General features: G+C 48.6%; 5 protein-coding genes across 5 annotated transcripts in view; 2 read left to right on the top strand and 3 right to left on the bottom strand.

The window, feature by feature from the left end:
* The first annotated feature begins 57 nt into the window (after positions 1-57).
* rbm34 (RNA binding motif protein 34) lies at positions 58-3,279 on the top strand. Its single transcript, XM_084465834.1, has 11 exons — positions 58-214; positions 364-517; positions 620-741; positions 822-1,041; positions 1,122-1,181; positions 1,546-1,589; positions 1,713-1,796; positions 1,874-1,934; positions 2,048-2,090; positions 2,287-2,405; positions 2,592-3,279. The coding sequence occupies exons 1-11, from the start codon at positions 192-194 to the stop codon at positions 3,039-3,041; spliced, it is 1,380 nt and encodes a 459-aa protein (XP_084321960.1). The 5' UTR covers positions 58-191; the 3' UTR covers positions 3,042-3,279.
* A 143-nt stretch (positions 3,280-3,422) lies between these two features.
* On the bottom strand, positions 3,423-7,068 carry tomm20b (translocase of outer mitochondrial membrane 20b). Its single transcript, XM_084465842.1, has 5 exons — positions 6,850-7,068; positions 5,926-5,972; positions 5,298-5,379; positions 4,852-4,994; positions 3,423-3,844 (listed from the first exon to the last, which is right to left on the bottom strand). The coding sequence occupies exons 1-5, from the start codon at positions 6,971-6,973 to the stop codon at positions 3,800-3,802; spliced, it is 441 nt and encodes a 146-aa protein (XP_084321968.1). The 5' UTR covers positions 6,974-7,068; the 3' UTR covers positions 3,423-3,799.
* A 1,904-nt stretch (positions 7,069-8,972) lies between these two features.
* On the bottom strand, positions 8,973-11,690 carry irf2bp2b (interferon regulatory factor 2 binding protein 2b). Its single transcript, XM_084465836.1, has 2 exons — positions 10,790-11,690; positions 8,973-10,480 (listed from the first exon to the last, which is right to left on the bottom strand). The coding sequence occupies exons 1-2, from the start codon at positions 11,448-11,450 to the stop codon at positions 9,978-9,980; spliced, it is 1,164 nt and encodes a 387-aa protein (XP_084321962.1). The 5' UTR covers positions 11,451-11,690; the 3' UTR covers positions 8,973-9,977.
* Positions 11,691-15,211: 3,521 nt separating this feature from the next.
* map1lc3c (microtubule-associated protein 1 light chain 3 gamma) lies at positions 15,212-16,540 on the bottom strand (the record flags this gene model as incomplete). The annotated part of the gene is made up of 4 exons (XM_084465379.1): positions 15,212-15,389; positions 16,136-16,242; positions 16,337-16,392; positions 16,483-16,540. The coding sequence occupies 4 exons, from the start codon at positions 16,538-16,540 to the stop codon at positions 15,212-15,214; spliced, it is 399 nt and encodes a 132-aa protein (XP_084321505.1).
* Positions 16,541-17,660: 1,120 nt separating this feature from the next.
* The window catches only part of strn (striatin, calmodulin binding protein), a gene marked incomplete at its 5' end in the record, with an annotated part of 9,041 nt that continues 7,439 nt past the window's right edge, over positions 17,661-19,262 (top strand). The window contains 3 exons of the mRNA XM_084465378.1: positions 17,661-17,855; positions 18,681-18,784; positions 19,200-19,262. The exon at positions 19,200-19,262 is cut by the window's right edge and continues 5 nt beyond it. Of these exons, the coding sequence (XP_084321504.1) occupies positions 17,661-17,855; positions 18,681-18,784; positions 19,200-19,262 (362 nt within the window). The remainder of the gene's footprint in view (positions 17,856-18,680; positions 18,785-19,199) is intronic.

The following is a 19,262-nucleotide window of genomic DNA, read 5'->3' as shown; positions in this document are numbered from 1 at the left end:
TTCATTACTGTATGTGTTGCCGGTCGGACACATGAACAAGGCGGACGTACAGGGAAAACGTGAGAGTAGAAAGCAAGTTGATGTTCAAATGTTTACTTGACGGGTTTTATAGAGTTTAAACTGTATTGTCGCATGTTAGATATTAACCCGTAAAGCAGTGCAGAATCGTGCGGAACGTATTGGAAATAACTATGAAAAAGGAGCTTAAAACGAGGTTGGTCCACTTATTGTTTTTCCAATAATAAGATATTATGCTTGTAATAATTGTCTGTGGAACCTTCACATTCGTAGTGTTCTGCCTCTCGTTTGAGTGGTGGGCCGTAACTGTACAGCAGTGATCATTACCATGCCGTGTCTCGCCAGTGAGGCGGTCGAGTCTGACCAGAAGTCGGCGGACTATGAGGTGGGACAGGTCTGCGGCAGCTTGTTTCCAACCCCCTCCGCGGGGTCAGGGTCTCTGTCGGCCTTGTTCAGTTCAGCCGCCCCCTCCCCGCTGCTGTTCATTCCAGCGCCGAAGGTAAATACGAAACCTCCCTGCTTGCGGTTAGATCGGCCATATTAAAATGTCAATAACAAGCGTTGATTTTTGTTGACCTACGTTTTGTTGTTGCCATGGCAGCCCGTTGAAAAGATCCCCGAGGTCAAGAAGCAGACTGAGCCAGCAGGGGTCAAGACTCAAGCCCTACAACGCCAGAAGAAAGCACAGGATAAGCCTGCAGACTGTCAGCAGCTGGTAGACAGGTCAGTCCCTAGAGCTGATAGTGGACAGGTGAGTCAGGCTGTGTGTTGCAGTATTAAACTAAGGTTGTTGTATCCTGCAGGGAAAGCGCGCTGCAGAACGCAGACAAACAAGAGCAACAGAAGAAGCAGCCGAAGGCAAACCGGAGGAAAGCTGCAGTTGCCGTGGGAATGGATGAGGAAGAGGTGGTCCAACCAGCAAAGAGACCGAGAAACACACCTTCAGCGTCCAACGAGGAGGACGAGGATAAAAAGAGGAGGACGGTGTTTGTGGGGAACCTTCCTGCCAGCTTCACCAAGAAGGTAAGGCAGCGTTCTGCAGGACCCTCTGGTGGACCCCAGCACCCTGTGACACCCCTCTGAGCATCTGTCTGGTCCCCTAGGGCCTGATGAAGCTGTTCAGAGAGAAGGGGGCCGTGGAGTCCACGCGCTTCCGCTCTGTGGTAAGAATACCTCTTCTCTCCTCCTCCCTGTTCTAGTGATGTCTCTAACCTGCTCCTCCTCTCTCCTCCTGCACCTCCCTCTACTAGTGACACGTCTCTTACCTGCTCCTCCTCTCTACTCCTGCACCTACCTATCCTAGTGACATGTCTCTTACCTGCTCCTCCTGCACCCTCCTTTACTAGTGACACATCTCTAACCTGCACCTCCTCTCTCCTCCTGCACCCCCCTTTATTAGTGACACGTCTCTAACCTGCACCCCCCTTTACTAGTGACACGTCTCTTACCTGCACTGCCTCTCTCCTCCTGCACTAGTGACAAACGTCTCTAACCTCAGTGTGTATGGCTCTCTACCCCTCTGTCCAGGTGAGGGAGGATCCATCAGATTCCCTCAGAGTAGCGACCATCCAGTAAGTGTCAAAATATCCCATTGCCAAGGTAGCAGGCACCATGGGTTGAGCCTGTCCGTGTCTGTCAGCATCCTTCAGAGCCTTGGTTGTGTCTTGTGGTCAACCTGTCGTTTTGGTCCACAGGCGTAAAGTTCACCCCATGAAGCAGAGTCTGAACGCCTATGTGGTCTTCAAGGACGAAGAGGGAGCTGGCAGGGCTTTGGAGAGGTAGGGCAGCTCCCACCTCATCCTTTTATCGCTTAGCAACACATGAACTACTAACAGCCACACACAATTTTCCGCAGGAACGGGCTGGAGGTGGCGAAAGATTACGTAATCAGAGTGGACAGCGTGACGGAGAATGCGGTAGGTCACCTGACGTTACCCAGAATAATCACCAGAACTTGCTTGGACACCTGACTTATCCTGAATGGTGGATCAGATGTTCCTCAACACTGACTCTCTCCTCCATGTTTCAGCATGACCACAAGAGGTCTGTGTTCGTGGGTAACCTGGCGTTCGGTGAGTCAATCTCTAGGCTGTCTTGATGTAGAATAACACATTCGCAATCGTAGTCCTAATTGCAGCGACCTGGGTTTGATTACTGCCCTTTGCTGCATTTTTCCTCCATCTTAATCGATAAACAAAATATATATGCTGTGTATATGGATTGTTAAAAATAATAAATATATCCATGTATTGTGTCAACATATGACAGAGCTGACAGAGGCGCAGCTGCGGGAACACTTTGAGGGGTGCGGTGCGGTGACTGCCGTGCGTCTGATCAGAGATAAAACCACTGGGCTTGGGAAAGGCTTTGGCTACATCCTATTTGAGGTGAGGGCCTCTCGCATCACTCACATAACGGAGGCTGATGCAGCCATGCGAACCAGAAGTACAAGGCTAGTCATTGAATTAGTGATAGGGCAGTAATGATAAATAAATCCCGCCTGTCCTACCTTATGCAAGACTACTTCCCATGTGTGACCTCCTGTGTGTTTGTGTGTGTCCTCCTGTGTGAAGAGTGCCGACTCGGTTCAGCTGGCTCTGAAGCTGGACAGCACCCCCCTGGCGACCCGTAACGTCCGGGTCAAGAGGTCCGTCAAGAAGGATAAGAAAACCACGCCCACCAGCACTGCCGCAGGAGGTGGAGCCAAGAAGAGGTCCAAGGACCCCTCGAAGGGGGCCAAGGACCCCTCAAAGGGGTCCAAGGAGAGACCGGCGCCAGGGAAGGGTGCGAACGCAGCCGCCTTCCAGCGTCGCATGGCGATGAAGACGAAGCCGGCCAAGCCGTCGTCTTTCAGGGGAGAGATGGCCGACAGCACCAAATCCAAGAAGAAGTCCCAGAAGATAAAGGGTCCGAAGCCCAAGGGCCAGAAGACCAAGGGCCAGAAGCCTAAAGGTCAGAAGACCAAGGGCCAGAAGCCTAAAGGTCAGAAGACCAAGGGCCAGAAGCCAAAGGGCCAGAAGTAGACGATTCACATTGAATAACCTCGTGGCCACGGGGGGACACTTGCAGAGTCTGGGACTTCCCGTTTAGAACCCACATGTTCTCCAGGGTTCTGAGGTTCTCCGTACCGGCACCAGAGCCAACCTTTTTTATTGTTACAATACAGTGGGGTTACCTGTATGTTATGTTTAGGGGTCCCTGTTTGACCAATCACGAGTGGGAGTGTCCCCAAATGTACAATGGATTGGTCAATCGATCTGTCCACCATAGATCCGGAGACTCCCATGTGTGATGTCACAACATTTGATTAGGAGATGGCGTCTCACACCTGGTGGTCAATGTAGCCCTGTCCTCTGTAAATACTGTAAATTAACCATCAAAACCAGGAAATAAAACAGCAGTCATTTCATTCACCTTTTTTTACTTGTTTTTTTACATTTAAAGAGGGAGAGCCTCTTCAAAAGGTACAGAATCCATGACCATAAAAATAGTTTCAGTTTAACCATACAGGTGTTATAGCCGATAGCTCAGGGGTATACCACCCAGCAGTACAGCGTTGCTATGAAGAGGTTAGGTATCCTACTTACAGAAACATGACAACCTGACCAACCAATGAGTGGGTATGCTTCAGACGGGCGGAACACTGCCTGTATGGACCAATCAGACGTCTCAGAACAATAAAGATAAACAATGTGATGTCATCAAATAAACAAGTCTAAAAAAAAGATTCCCTTGGGTTGCCGTGGTAGCAGTCAGCCACGGTTTCCACGGTGATAGATGTTTACTCTAGATCGTCTTCGCTGAGGCTCTGAGCAGTCACGATGCGCTGTGGACAGCAAGAGAGAACACTGTTAACCGCCCGTCACATGACTAGGCACCCTCCCTACCACTTAGTCCCCGTCAAACATACCAACAGAGATAGCAACTGACATGCTTGTAAAATAATCAATGTGGAAGCTACTGGGTTTTAATCTAAAACAGGAAATTAATATTTAAGAGTGAATACCACCGATTGCATCATCAGTTGGTCTTAGCACAGCATACAATGAGTATCTGGGTCAAGATCGGATTTCAATTAAGTAGAGCAAAGAAAGAGGGTTCAGGAGTCTCTGGATAACATGAATCCACTGCATTCCAAAAAAAAAAAAAAAGTGTGCCGAGACTGACAAATCTGAAGAACCCATTCTATTCTGACCCTTGACCCTTATATATCCCCTAAAATCCAGTATCGCTTGCCCTCTCATTTGTATAAATTAGTGTGTACTAGTATATATTAATATATGTATTCCTGATTGATAGTGGGCAGCTTGGCGAGTGTGTATTAGTATACATTAGTGTGTATTAGTATTAGTGCTGTCAGTTAAATGCGTTATTAATGGCGTTAACGCAAACCCATTTTAATGGCGTAATTTTTTTTTTTTTTTTTAAAGATTAATGCTTTTTAAATTATTGTTATTATTAAATATATATTTTTTACCCTTTTTTATGGACAGTGATACATTGTCTGAGAGACTATTTGCCCCAAGTGTGAATGACTGATCCAAGTGAGAATGTTAGTGTGAAATTGAACACTACAGTATATGGCAATGTTGTTTTCAATAAAAAAAAACATTTGCACACAGCAAGCCGATCCACTTTTCCATGTTGATAAGAGCATTCAAATGAGAAAAAAAAATAATGGGACAAAAGGAAACCAAGGGACAATAAGAATAGATAAAAATGTGTGATTAATTGCGATTAATCGCGAGTTAACTATGACAATGTGATTAAATATTTTAATCGTTTGACAGCACTAATTAGTATACATTAGTGTGTATATTAATGTATTGGTACCTGGCTGATCGTGGGCAGCTTGGTGAGTAACATCTGGAAGACTGGCGGTGGGAGGGTCTGCTGCAGCACCTGGAGCAGCTGCTGAGGCTGACCGCACACCGCGATGGCATTGGTCAGGTGGTCCACACCCGTCTCGTAGTCACCTGACACACACAGGAAGCTGCGTGAGATCCCTAGCGCCTAGCTCACCAGTTAGCATTAGTGAACACAGTAACCCACTCCGGCTGCTTTTGAGTAGTCCAACAGTTACTGTCTGGTCCTGAGGAACCAGCAGGTAGCGGTGAACACGTAAGCATGTTGGCCTTTAGCAGTGTGCACATTGTGATGAATCAGCTAGCATGAGGTTAGCAGTACATCAACTATGCAATGGAGCAGTTTGCACAATAGTAGCTGTACATAAAACTAATATGGAGAAGTTAGCACGGTGTTAGCATGGTGGGGCTCACCCTGTGCCAGTAGCTCCTCCCCCAGCTGGATCTCTTCCAAGAAGAACTTCTGGACGGCCTCCGCATCCTTCAGGTCTGGGAGCTAAAATACATTAGCTCCACGTTAGCTCAACAACAGTTTCCATTGAAGACGTAACACGTTGAGTGGTTATTTCCAATAACAGGGTAGAGTTCAGAATACTATACTAGTTACTGCATACTGCTGTTAGATGGGCCATTTGTCTTGTGTTTTTCACCATTGGTTGGTAGCTTAGTGGCCAGCGTGCTTGTAAGGTTAGTTTGGGCACGGGCTTCTGAATATGTGTTTTCCTTGGATTTTGGCACAAGGGATTATAACATCTGATCCTGTGTATTAATGAAATAATGAGTCGTAGTACTATCAAGTGCTAGTGCTACCAAGTCACTTATTTTTTAAGGATTTATTTTTGATTATAGAGTGAGATAGTTAGGAAGAAAGAGATAGAGGGGAGGACATGCAGCAAAGGACCATGGGCAGGAATCGAACCCGGGTCGCTGCGATCAGGACTGAGCCTTAATGGTACACACTCTTCCCAGTGACCCGGGTCGCCCTCCATGGTACTACTGACTGAGTTAGTACTGCTGAGTGGGAGGTGTTAGAGGAGCTTACCTTGGACATCCCAGCCCGGTCCTTGGCCACCTTCTGCTTTCTCCTCCCTGACAGCGGGAGACAGACATTACTATTATTATCATCTTGTGTCTCATGATTGCATCTTACCCTACTTTGACAATGTTCAAAATATTGAGACAAGCTTGTGGTGTCCATATCACGTGATGCCCATGGTTGCCTAAATCCCCCTACAGCAGAACCACAACACACAGCCTCAGGAGTGGGTATCTGAATCTGATATCCCATAATAGCAACTTTAGAGATAGTAGATACTGGGTCCCTTGGCTAGTCCACTCCCTGACCTGGGCTGGGCTGGGCTGGGCTAGGCTAGGATCAGGGTCTACCAGTTTGTCATGTTAGCAGGAAGCGAGAACGTATGTGATACACATCTTCCGCATGTTGCACCCGTTGGCCTACCGACGCAGGGAGGCTCGGCACAGACAAGTGACTGATTCATACCCGTGAGCCTACCGACACAGGAACGTCCAGGTCGGATAAGTGACCGACTAATACCTGTTAGCCTAGCTTAACGTCACAGGGACGTCCAGGGCGGACAAGTGACCGCCTATTATCCGCAAATCTACCGTCAACGGGAGGTTCAGCAAGGACAAGTGACCAAAACCCGTTGGCAGAGCCACCCGTCTCCTCATGTAGGGAGGATTCATGTGTTCAAATGACCTAAACAACCCTAGACAGCATGGTAGCAAGGCACCGCTGCAGTGTAATTCACCGTGTCCATCGGGATGTGACTTCAGGGTTCGACGGGACCACCATGACAGCTCCTCATGTCAGGCATGCGCGGTAAAGCTCGTTACTACTACCTGACACGATACACCGCATTTCTGGGGCCACACGACCATAACCCGGAGACCGGAGAAGAAGCAGAAGGAGCAGGAGGTTGAGAAGGAGGAGGTCAAAACTCACGTTCCCGCAGCCTGTTCTTGAAGCTGGGGTCACTCCGTCTCTTACGGTCGAAGTAGATGCAGTAGCCGACCAGCAGCGCCCCGCAGAGCCCTGCCGCTAACGTGCTGGACCTCCCGCCCATCATTACTCCACGGAGGATATGTGTTGTTGATTACTCTGCGGTAATCGAACTGGTTTAGTAACGATAGGGCAATAAGATCAATCGACGTCAGGCACAGAGGGAAGACAGGACCAGAAGGACCCCTTTTGGCTAGACATGCGCCGACTGTCGGCGCCGAACGCCTGAGTAAATGTCGACCTAACGTACTGAACACAGGTATAAGACTCGTGGGATTAGGACTTGCGTCGCTCAGGGGGAGCAATGTCTGTCGGAAATGTTTTTGATTTATTGTAATTATCAAAATACAAAATACATTTTTTTAGAATACCAGCGAAAATTGTGTAGCCAATTTTAAGTCAACCAGTAGAGGTCATCCATTCGCCGCGTAGTTCTTCACAGTTTGACTATGATCGCATACACTTCTATGACACGGGTGGCCAACAGGGGGCGCTGGCAGTCCGTCATAAAGCCCGATCGAAACAAAGCGTTGAAGAAGCTACTTCAATCATGGAATATAGAGCTAAACTACTGTTCAGCTAAAAGGTGTAACTGTATGACTGTGTATGTGAAGGGACAACAGGGGCCAGGAGAGCCATTAAGGGGACCTCAAAGGTCACAAATGGCAAATTTAGAGAGGAAAGCCGGTCTGTTCTCTGTCGTTCTATCGCCATGACAACAAATGTGTTCCCCGGACGACTCTCAACTGTCCTCTCACCTATAAACCTCCCTGCTCTCTCCCTCTGTCACTCTCACTCCCTCACTTTCTCTCATTTACTCTCTCTGTCTGTTTGGGTCACCATCACTCCATGGTCTCAAGCTTCCTGTGACCACATGACCCAGTGTGACAAAGTGACCTTTAACCCTCTATGCTCCATTAATCAGCTTGCCTCTTTCTACAAACCATAATAATCTGCTCCTCCATCCCACTGATACTCCTACTGCAGGTCCAAAAATCTGTCTGCACACTGCGTGTGTGTGTGTGTGTGTGTGTGTGTCCCTCTCTCTCCAGGGAAGATCCATTCATCCATTTTCTTAGTTCACAGAAGAAAGGGCACTTGAACCTTTACTCCCATCGTGGAAGTGGTTCAAACCAAACCTGTGTAGTAGACTGCCCCCACTAATAATACTACTACTGCAGGTCCAGCTGTTGTCTGGGTCCCACACACTTCCTGTGTTAGCACCAGCTGTAGGAATAGAGGTAAATGTTAAATCGTCTACTGAAACCTCCATCATGTTCACAAATTAATGTTCTTAGGAAAAATATATCCAAAGCAAAACAAGAAACACTGCCTTGCTCTGCCCCACGCGCTTCCTTGCTTCCACCAGGAAGCACGTGCAGTCCCCGCCCCCAGAGGGTCCCCTTCAGCACAGTGGAACTTCTGGGTCCCAGGTGAGCATTTACCCAATACTCACTGAGCTTAGCCTACCATCTAGAATTGCATCTAGTATAGCATAGTGCATAACATCTGGCATGGCATCCATTATAGCATCTGGTATATCTAGCCTAGCGACATCTGGATGGATCTCGGTGATCTCTCCTGGGCTGTGGGTTCCCTTCCCCCGTGTGCTTCTGACTCTCTGCTCGCCTTCACTGGTGAACACTGTAAACAGTGGCCATGGCCACGGGGGCCATGTCAGAAGAATGTGTTGGAAGAACATTCAACCTCAACCCATCATTAGCGAGGACGTCATCTCCCCACCATGTGAGGGCGTGTTTAAGTGTTTTGAAGCAGGCAAGCCTGCAGGGACATTTAAACACCTGGGGTGTAAACTAGTCTGGGAAGATCGTAATGAGGGACTTTTCTCACACTCCACCTAGCAATACAGTACTAGTTTATCACTCACACACACACACACACACACACACACACACACACACACACACACACACACACACACACACACACACACACACACACACACACACACACACACACACACACACACACACACACACACACACACACACACACACACACACACACACCTTGAAGAAAGACGCCACAAGTGTTATCAGGTCAAACTGTATTTGGCAAGAAGTTGGATTTTTGGAATACAACGAGAAGTAACAATAGAAGAACAACTAGAAGTTTTCAGATAAACCACATTCCACTCTGAACCGGAAGTACTTGGATATGGGGCAGTACACATACTAGATCCTCATAAAACGATTTAAAAACACAAAGTATGTAACAGAAGAAGTTTTATATACACAATCTTGTATACAAAGTATTATATACATAGCCCTGCTGGAGAGGACTCCTCTCTCGTGTCCCACATGCTCATGTCTGTTGTCATGGCGATGGCCATGTGTGTCCGTTGCGTCTTGGTAAACAAACAGGAGGGGAGGGCTTCAGGCTGGTCTATGGTCCAGCCGGACCGGCCCCAGTCTGCTCTGCTTGGGTTGGCGTGACAACATTAACGTAAAACATGTACAGCAGACCTCTGGGCACCTGCAGCACCAAGCTGCTTTCTGTAACTGCGTGTACCTGGCGTCTGCTCTCTAATGGCACCTGCCATTAGCGTACCCACCGTCCTGTACCTGGCATGAGCGTACCTGGCATAAGCGTACCTGGTGCCAGTGTACCTGCCGTTAGCGTACCTGCCGTTAGCGTACCTGACGTAGGCGTGACTGGCCACACACCAAGCATGGCTCGGCACGAAACTGTCACATCCAGACGCTTTTCAGTTTGAAACTTCCGACATGATAGGGAAGCAAAGCACGGAGACGCACGTGACCGACGTGAGATGTGTTCCTCCAGGGACTGGACGTTCCTCCAGGGACCGGGTGTTTCCTCCAGGGACCGGGTGTTTCCTCCAGGGACCGCGTGTTTCCTCCAGGGACCGCGTGTTTCCTCCAGGGACCGCGTGTTTCCTCCAGGGACCGCGTGTTTCCTCCAGGGACCGCGTGTTTCCTCCAGGGACCGCGTGTTTCCTCCAGGGACCGGGTGTTTCCTCCAGGGACCGCGTGTTTCCTCCAGGGACCAGGTGGGTGACGGAGCCCTTCGGGGGGGCCCAGGCAGGGTGCTCAGGGCTCCTTCTTCACCTTGACATCCCCGGCGGCGGCCAGGATGGTGGCGATCTCCCCCTGCATGAAGGCCCAGGGCACGCCCGAGCCCACCAGGGGGCACCGCTCCCCGCTGGGGCAGTACACCTCCCCGGCCGCGTCCTGCTGCTGCCGGATGCTTCCCCGTGAGCACGGGAAGCAGAACTTGTGGGCCGGTGCCGACGGGCACTGGACGAAGTGAGTGTCCTCCAGACGCCCCCGACACAGCGTGCAGCACAGCGGAGCCCCGCCCCCGATGGGCCCGGGCCCCGCCCCCGACGACTCCTCCTTGGGCAGGCCGGCGGGGTCTGCGACGAGGACGAGGGAGGCCGTGGGAGAGTGTCCCGCGGGCGGGAGCTCAGGGGGCGTGGCACGGGGTTGGGCAGAGGGTGGCCACGCCTCCACGCCGTTCATCTTGGAGGCCGCGGCCCCCTCACCGTTGAGGTCGGGAGATGACTTCCGTTTACCCCCCCGCGGAGCTTTACCTGAATGGAGAAATAAACATATTATTATTTGTATTTGATAATATTCAAATCTTAAATACATTTAATATATATAATACACATATTATATTTATTATCAATGCAAATATTATATTTTCTACCACAGCATTGTTGAATACTTGATTCTGATCGGTCATAACGTTCCAAGGGTGTGCATTTCTATATATATAAAAAATCAATTCAGCCTTTTAAAGGTGCCATGACGTGCCACGTATGTATGTATGTATGTATGTATGTATGTATGCATGTATGTATGCATGTATGTATGCATGCGCGTGTTCATGTGTTTACCTAACTTGGAGGACGTGGCCGTGGGCTCGGACGCCATCACGCGCTGCAGGGTCGCGTGCTCCGTCTTGAAGGCGTGCAGCGCCATGAGGTGGCGTACCGTCCTGCTGCCGACCAACGGCTGCCTCGGGGCGTCCTTCCCCTCCCCGGGACGACCCAACGGGGAGGGCCGGCCGTCCAGCCCGGTCAGCAGACTGGGAGGAACCGCGCTAGTCCGCCAAGGCTCGGGGCTCTGTCGGTTGAGCTCCGGCGGATGGTCGTCTGGTTTTGGCAATCCGTTTTGCGTGGAAAGTCCGTTTGTCTGCCTCATGGTCGCTTGGCACTCCGGTCCTATCAGTCTGGCCGGTCGGTCCGAAAGCGGGTGCCGATCCAACGACAGCTGTGGCGGCCGTGGTCCAGGTGGATCCCCGGCCGTGGAATGGGGGTCCTTCCCGGGGTGGTGGGGCTTCCCCGGCCCAGCGGACCTTCCCTCCTGGAAGCCGCGTGTCCGCCTCAGCTGCCGGGCGCCGTCGATTACGAACTCCACCCGGTCGGCGCCCTCGTAGTTCACGCAGCCGCGGCACACGGGCTCGGTGAAGTCCCAGATGGTGGCCCACGGCATGCGTGGCAGGTCGCACAGGTAGCAGGACTGTCTCCGCGAGGCGGCGACGCTCGCGGACGACATGCTTTAGAAATGCAACAAAAAAAATGATAATAGTAATAGTTATTCGCGAATTTCCCTCGAAAGACGTCGTGTAGTCTGCGTCGTATTCTCTCACCACGGCTAGAAACCGAAAGGCCGATTTGAATATGTCAATAGAATCCCACAAGTTCCGTCCACCAGCAGCGTGTTTTTACTACTGCGCGCGCCACCGCCTCCCGAGAGCTCGCGCTACAACTTCACAGAGCTCGCGCTCACTGTGACGTCACGCCGACCCCGGGCTCGAGGCCGCCGGGAGTTCTATTTACCACGAGGCCCTCGGGTGCACATGCGCCGTCTCAATGAAATACAAAGGAGCGTTATTAATGGGATGGAGATGAAGAATGAATGACATGTTCACATCAGCTATGACGGGTGCTTTCTCAAGGAATTGAAGACGTGTGTGTGTGTGTGTGTGTGTGTGTGTGTGTGTGTGTGTGTGTGTGTGTGTGTGTGTGTGTGTGTGTGTGTGTGTGTTAAACAGTAAACACTTGTAAACTAGTGAGTAATGCCATATCTGTTGCATTCCACACAGTGACACGTCACAGTCCTCCACCAATCACACAATTCCGTCTGTTGCCAGGGCAGATTGTGTAAGAATGTGACGCGCTCTGTTAACCCCGCGGATGCACGAGGGTAAGGGGACGTCTCCATCATTTATTTACCACGTGGAAAATGTGTTACACATTATTATAAACTAAATACATTATGTATTAAATATGTGTATCACATTGTTATATAGTAAATATACTATATGGGAAATATGTTTTACAAATTATTAGACAGAAAATTGATTATCTCTCGACACATAACGTTAGTCAGCAGGACGCGTGTATACATGGCCTCACTCTCCACATAGAGCAGAGTGAGACAGAGAGGTGGTGAACAATGGCTTCTATTTTCATTGCTGCCCTCTAGTTGTCCAAGTCAAATGAGCAACAGTGCTCCCCGCCCGTAACCCTGGCAACCATCCCTTACTAACAAGACACATACCATACCACATACCAACGTTTTCAGTCTCTGTAGTCTCAGAATGAAGGGCTGAGATTGTACATGCTTACATGCATGCTCACTCCTGCTAGCACAGCATGCCTTCCTGGCATGCTGTGAGGACACTCATTGTGAAACCCCTAAAGTCTGGAACATCCTGAACTAAACATCACCACCATGTGGCTGTACACTTGATGGAGCTGACTCACACCAACAAACTGCTGAGTAGCTGATGTCTCAGTGAGGCCATCATGGCCTTCTGCCCGACAACAACCCAGCATGGAGAGGAGAGAGAAAGGTGGTATGTCCAAAATAAACCTTGACGAATGAGAGACAGCTGGCAGCGAACCTCCAGTTAAGACCCAGTTACAACTTTCCAAGCCTTCCAGTTGACCAGACCCTCTACTCAACCAGACCTTCCAGTTGACCAGACCCTCTACTTAACCAGACCTTCCAGTAGATCAGACCCTCTACTTAACCAGACCTTCCAGTAGATCAGACCCTCTTATTAACCAGATCTTGCAGTTAAACAGACCCTTGCCTTAACCAGACCCTCCAGTGTACCAGGCCCCGTTGCAGGAGGGGGAACTGGATCCTGATGAGAGACGGTCCACCACCGTTTCACACGGTGTCCAGTGTCTGCCATGTTGAATGAGCAGGAGACTGGGCGGTGTAGTCTTACGGCCCCCCTCCCTCCACCAGGCAGACACACAGCCCACTCATGAGGACGGGATAGCTAGCACAATAGCAGTCCGGCTAACGTGAGCCTCCTGACTGATATAGAGGATCTGTGTAGCTGGAGCAGTGCCAACAGACAACAGCGGTAGAAACAAATACCTCTTAGGATGTATACAAAGATTTATCAAATCTGAATGCCAAACAATATCATTTTTTGTTACAGACAATCTACAGTTAAATGAATGCTAAAATACAGGAAGTTACAGTACAATAAATGCTAACTTACAGTAAGTTACATTAGAAAGAAGGCTAACAGACAGTAAGTTACAATACAATTTATGGTTAGACGGGAAATTACAGTAGAATGAAGGCTAATAACAGCCTAGCCAAGCGGTTGGAAATTCCATCTCCGATGCCAGCAGAGATTACATCATACTTCCCAGTAGGAACACTTTTCGATTTCACAACAAGCATGTATTTCAGATCGTCTGGGGGTGGAACTCTTTTTCCACAAACGGTTCATAGGGCCCAAGGTTTGAAAAGTTGTGGTCTAAGGGCCTCCAGAGAGATCACTGTGACACAGCACATGCATCAACAACCCTAATCCTCTCCCTCTCATAAACAGGAAGGGAGAGCGGTCTTCTGGGAGAAGAGGGAGAGATGTCGAGAACCGCCTTGAGGGAGAGCTGGAGAAAGAGAGACACACACACAGGCCGACAGACAAACAGAATCTCCATCAAGATCAGCCTTACTCAACGTTACCTAGAATACACTTGGCTGGGGACCACATGGCAGGGAGCCAGTCTCCCGCGCTTTGCTGAATTCCTGAGGCTCGTTCTATCTAATCGCCAACCCGCTGCGCATGCTCCACCCCGTGGCCATGTACGGTATTATAACAAGACTTGCCTTTTCATATTTTCTTCCCCCTTCCGTATTACAGTTCATACCTCTAGTAGCCTGTTAAATTATACATACGGTATAGAGTAATTTTACAAGGCCTACATTAAACCCGTTTTAACAGGATATTGGGACTTTTTTCAGTAGCCTATACATATGTAATATGCTTAATTGACCGTTCACTGAACAGTCCTGGGCCTTACCCAATAACACTTGCCAGAGTTAAGCTAACCAGACTGAACAGAACAAACCAACTCCACGCTGTTGAAAATTAGCCTTGGGTCACTTTAGTTTTAATTGACCGTCCCTGCGCCAATGCATGAAAATAAGATACACCGCGCAATGATGTTCAAACCCACGACCTTCCGGCGCCCTCCCGGAGATTGGAACCAACAAAATACTGGAGACCAAAATACTGGAGACCAGAGAGTGGATCTCTGGTGCCACCTGCTGGACATACCAGAACAGCGGCACCACCTCACCGTTTACAAAGGGTTATAAATACACCCAACCGTTAAGGGCAAGAGAACACCTAGATTCAAAACCAGGAAAACCTATAAGACTGGACTGGATTAGTGGTGGGTAATAGTTTCAGTTAGAGATCCAGACTGCAGGTAGACACCTCGTTCCCACACAGATAAAACAAGCATGTGATCAACACAAAGGGGGGGAAATTCCGGCCAATTATGGACTCCAATACCCCCCACCCCAGAGGCTAGTCTCACAGATACAGCCTAGGGTTGGATTATTCTCCAGGGCAGGATGGATTAAGATCAGCACTCTGAAACCCTTCTAAACAGAATCCAGCCAGTTGGACCAGAGTCAACTGAACTGAATGCAATATTATGAGAGAGAGAGAGCGAGAGAGCGAGAGAGCGAGAGATATATATATATATATTTAAATACCCATTACTTAATATGCATAATGCATAAACAGATTGAAGAAGTCGTCCAAACTGCTTTTAGAGGAAGCCCTCCCAGGACGATCCGTTCAGAAGTGGACGCCAGTTTAGTAAACACAAGATTAGGGAATCAGACATGACATTTATTTGATTACACTCATTTAAAATACCATCACAATACTTAATCCTACTTGAGGATTTTTTAAAAACAATTCTGTACAAAATTATTTTCTATTTACACATGAAAACAAAGCGAGCCACAGCTCTTTAAACTGAATGTCAAGCACTAAGAGAGGCGGAGCCAAACATCTCTTGCGAGGCATAGGTCATGTAGAGGAAGCCGTCGTCGTCCTGGTGGTCTCGGTACATCTGGGCCATGGTGAGGCTCATGCTGCTCAGGCCCGTGTTGTTGATGAGCAGGTAGAAGGCCTGGGTGGGCAGCAGGGCCATGCGGTTCCTGAACACACCGGAACTCAGCCTCATACCTTCTCACCGCCATGTGACCCCATACCATCATCTTTATCTTCCACTGGGTCAGGATGGTCCCATTGAAACCCCATGCTACCAAGCCCCCACATTACAGAGTCCGACAGGGTTATCCAAGGGGAAGTAAACTATCAAACTCTACGAAATAACCCTGTGACCAGTGTTCTAGTAAACACCTGACTTCAAACATGATTGGCTAGTCGGTTACAAGTGGTTTGTGGCATGAATGCCTGTAGTACCTGGACCAATTAGAGACCTCCCATGTTTTAAGTCAGGCGTTTAACAAAACACTGAAGGACGCTGCAATATTTCATGGGTTTTACGTTTATTTTACAACAGTTTATTTTTAACAGTTGTCACAACGGAAAGTAGGCAAGAAATAGGATCCAATCATGTTACTTTGCTTGTTAAACTGCGTAGCCCGTGTAAATGTCCGTTTCCCATGCCGGGTAAGGCTGTTTGAGTCACACGAGAGAGAGCGAGAGAGAGAGAGAGAGAGAGAGACACACAGTCTGTTGCCGTGGTCACGGGTTAATGAGCAGGGCACCGGCTGACGCCAATTAGCCGCGCAGTCAGTCCGCAAAAGACAGTAGTCTTTTGCAGTTTCACTTGTTCACTTGTAGGAACCATAGGGTGGCCTGCAGCCATCCTACTGAACTCCTACCTAAACACGACTCCCTTTACAAAATACAAGTTAAACAGCTCATAAGAACGCACCTGATGATGGTGACGAATTGGGTCATCGTCAGCTCCTGGGGCACGAGGAACTTGGTCTTGTCCAGAGGAGGAAGGTACTTCTCGCGTTGATAGCTTTCAATGATCACCTGGTCAATACATAGATGCAAGCATCCTCACACACACATACATACACACGTCTGGGTTCAGGGGGTCACCCCTCAGTATGGGTCGTTATCTTACCGGGATTTTGTTGGGGAACTTGGATCGGATACCGTCCACCTCCAGTTTCCTCGTCGCTGTTGGGTGGATAAGAAGAGAACAGAAAGTGAGGGGCTGGAGCTGTTAAACTAATAAACGCATAGATACATGATGTTGTCGTTCTTTACCGAAACTTTTCCTGAGTTTGAAGGGCTTCTGGTTCTGGGGTTTATCATAGGGCGGCATGATGGTCTTTCTCCCGTCGGGCTCTCCGCGTTTCCAACTAAATAGCCCGGCGCCTGTGACGTGCCACCTGACACGCATGGCCGCAGCGCATGCGCAGCAAGGACAGCCAATTACCCAGAGTCTAATTAACACGCTCTATAGATAACTGACTTGAGACACGAAATCCTTACTGGGAAAGAAACGTGAAAATAAGAGAATAATAACTGGTGGATTTACTCTTAAGTCTCTCCCAGATATTTATATGCATTTGACCAAAAACAGTGGTTCTCAAGATACTTTGTAGGCCCAACTGTCTTCACTCCATAGGCTCACAGCAGAAAGCAGGAGAATAAGGGATATCAATACAAACAAGAATAAAGCTAAGAAATGTACAGAAACGTTTATTCAGGCTTTATAACACGCAAACTGCAAGTTTCGTGTACTTGATTGATTTTGACATTAACAATTATCTCATACAGAGTCTGAAAACCCTGCATCACCAATAAATTATGTGTTACTTTGACTGCACACACTCATTATTGTGTAGAAGGGGAAATACACTTTTTAAAATTATTATTATTATTAGATGTATTATTTATTATTATTCATTGATAATAAGCTTTGTTGTCCACACATTTGGAAATTTGTCTTCGTCTCACAGGTTTCTTAAAACATCACGTTAAATCGTAATTCATACAGGTTGTTAGTGTGTAATATATACAAATATATATTTTTATATATTATATAGGCCTATCATACTTTATGTTTCTATATTCACTATATTTCTATATAGGCTACACTTTTATTCACATCTTTTTATACACAATATACTATATTTATGTAGACCTACGCTGAAATATGATGCCATAAATATCACTATAGTCACTCGCGCGCCGCTGTCCATCAGCACCGTGCGCTCGAGTCCAAAAGGCGTTTTAATGCGTCAACACCACGCGCATTAACCTCCGATTGGCGGATCTCCGTGGCTGACATGCAGATGGACCAATAGGCTTGTGATACCCCGCCAATGCGCTGGAGCTCTTGTCTGACATCACTGACACATCCAGCTGCTGTGGCGCCGCGGGTCTGCCAGCGGAGAGACGCGCTACCTTTACCCGGGTGGAGGACCGCTTGGCCCGTCATGGACGAGCAGGCTGGCCCGGGGGTGTTCCTCAGTAGCTGCGGTAAGGTGCCTCAGCAGGATGAGGCGGCGGTCGGAGGAGAGGCGGCCAGGGCCCGCTACAACGTTCCGGAGATATTACGGTACATGCAACACGAGTGGGCGCGCTTCGAGCTCGAGAGGGCGCGATGGGACGTAGAACGCGCGGAACTGCAGGTAAGAGTAGGATAGCGAGCGCTAGTTTGTCTGTCTGGCCGAGGCCACGCACAGTGCGGATGCGCACGCACAAATACACGTGCGCGCGCGCACACGCATACAAACACGCACACAAACACATACGCACACACATAAACACACACACACACACACACACACACACACACACACACACACACACACACACACACACACACACACACACACACACACACACACACACACCTGGAATATAAACAGTTCTGTATAATCAAGTACAACATGACCGCACATAACTTCATTGTTTTCGTCTCTCTCTCTTTTCCCACCCTCTCTCTCTTACTGTCTCACTCTCTTTGACACTCAATTCTCTCTCCCTTAGTACTCTCTCTTTTACCCTATTATTTATTTTACTGTCTCATTGTCTCAATTGTCACTTTCTCTTTCAATCTTACTGTCTCGCTCTCTGTTCTACTCTACTCTCTGCTCAATCTCTCTCTATTCTCTCCAACTATCTCTCTTTCACTCTATTTTCTCTTTCTCTTGCTTTCTCATTCCCTCTCTTTCACTTGTTCACTTGTTTCATTTTTGCTCAATGTGTCTCATTCTTGTAAGAACTTACCCTACCTATCTTATTGGCTCCCTCCTCTGCTAAAGTTATAACTTTGTGTTAGGCGGGACTTGATTTCGCCTCACCAGCCCCTGAACCAATCAGGATTAATCTGCAGGAAGAGATAGAGCCTCTAAAATATGTGTGTGTGTTTTCTTGTTTGTGTGTGTGTGTGTGTGTGTGTGTGTGTGTGTGTGTGTGTGTGTGTGTGTGTGTGTGTGTGTGTGTGTGTGTAGACCCAGGTCTCCCTCCTCCAGGGAGAGAGGAGGGGGCAGCAGAACCTGAGGAGAGACATGCTGAGGAGGATCAAGATGCTGGAATACACACTGAGCAAGGAGAGGTACACACACACACACACACACACACACACACACACACACACACACACACACACACACACACACACACACACAGTGAGCTAGGAGAGGCACACACACACACACACACACACACACACACACACACACACACACACACACACACACACACACACACACACACTCTGACTTAATCCTGTGAGTTTCTCAAATGAGAAATGTGTGGGTATGGATATTACTCTCCATCATATTATGATGTGTTGCTCCCTAATGGTTAGGAATTCGCATCCGCTGGATAATCGTCAGCAGATTAGCTTGTTAGGCTAAGGAGCGGATGGTAATAAACCCTGCGATTAGCAACACATTCGAGGCGTAGTTAACTAAGCGCTAACCGCCCACACATGCTCCTCCTCTCCTCCTTCCCTCCTCTCTGCCCAGGACCCAGCACCAGGGCCTTGCCCCCGGACCCCTGCTGTGCCATGTCAGGACCCCCACGTATGA

Source organism: Micromesistius poutassou (assembly GCF_964030765.1).
Source record: "Micromesistius poutassou genome assembly, chromosome: 3".
Lineage (NCBI taxonomy): Eukaryota > Metazoa > Chordata > Actinopteri > Gadiformes > Gadidae > Micromesistius > Micromesistius poutassou.
Note: the sequence above shows the minus strand (reverse complement) of the source record. Positions and strands in the feature narration are given on the sequence as shown.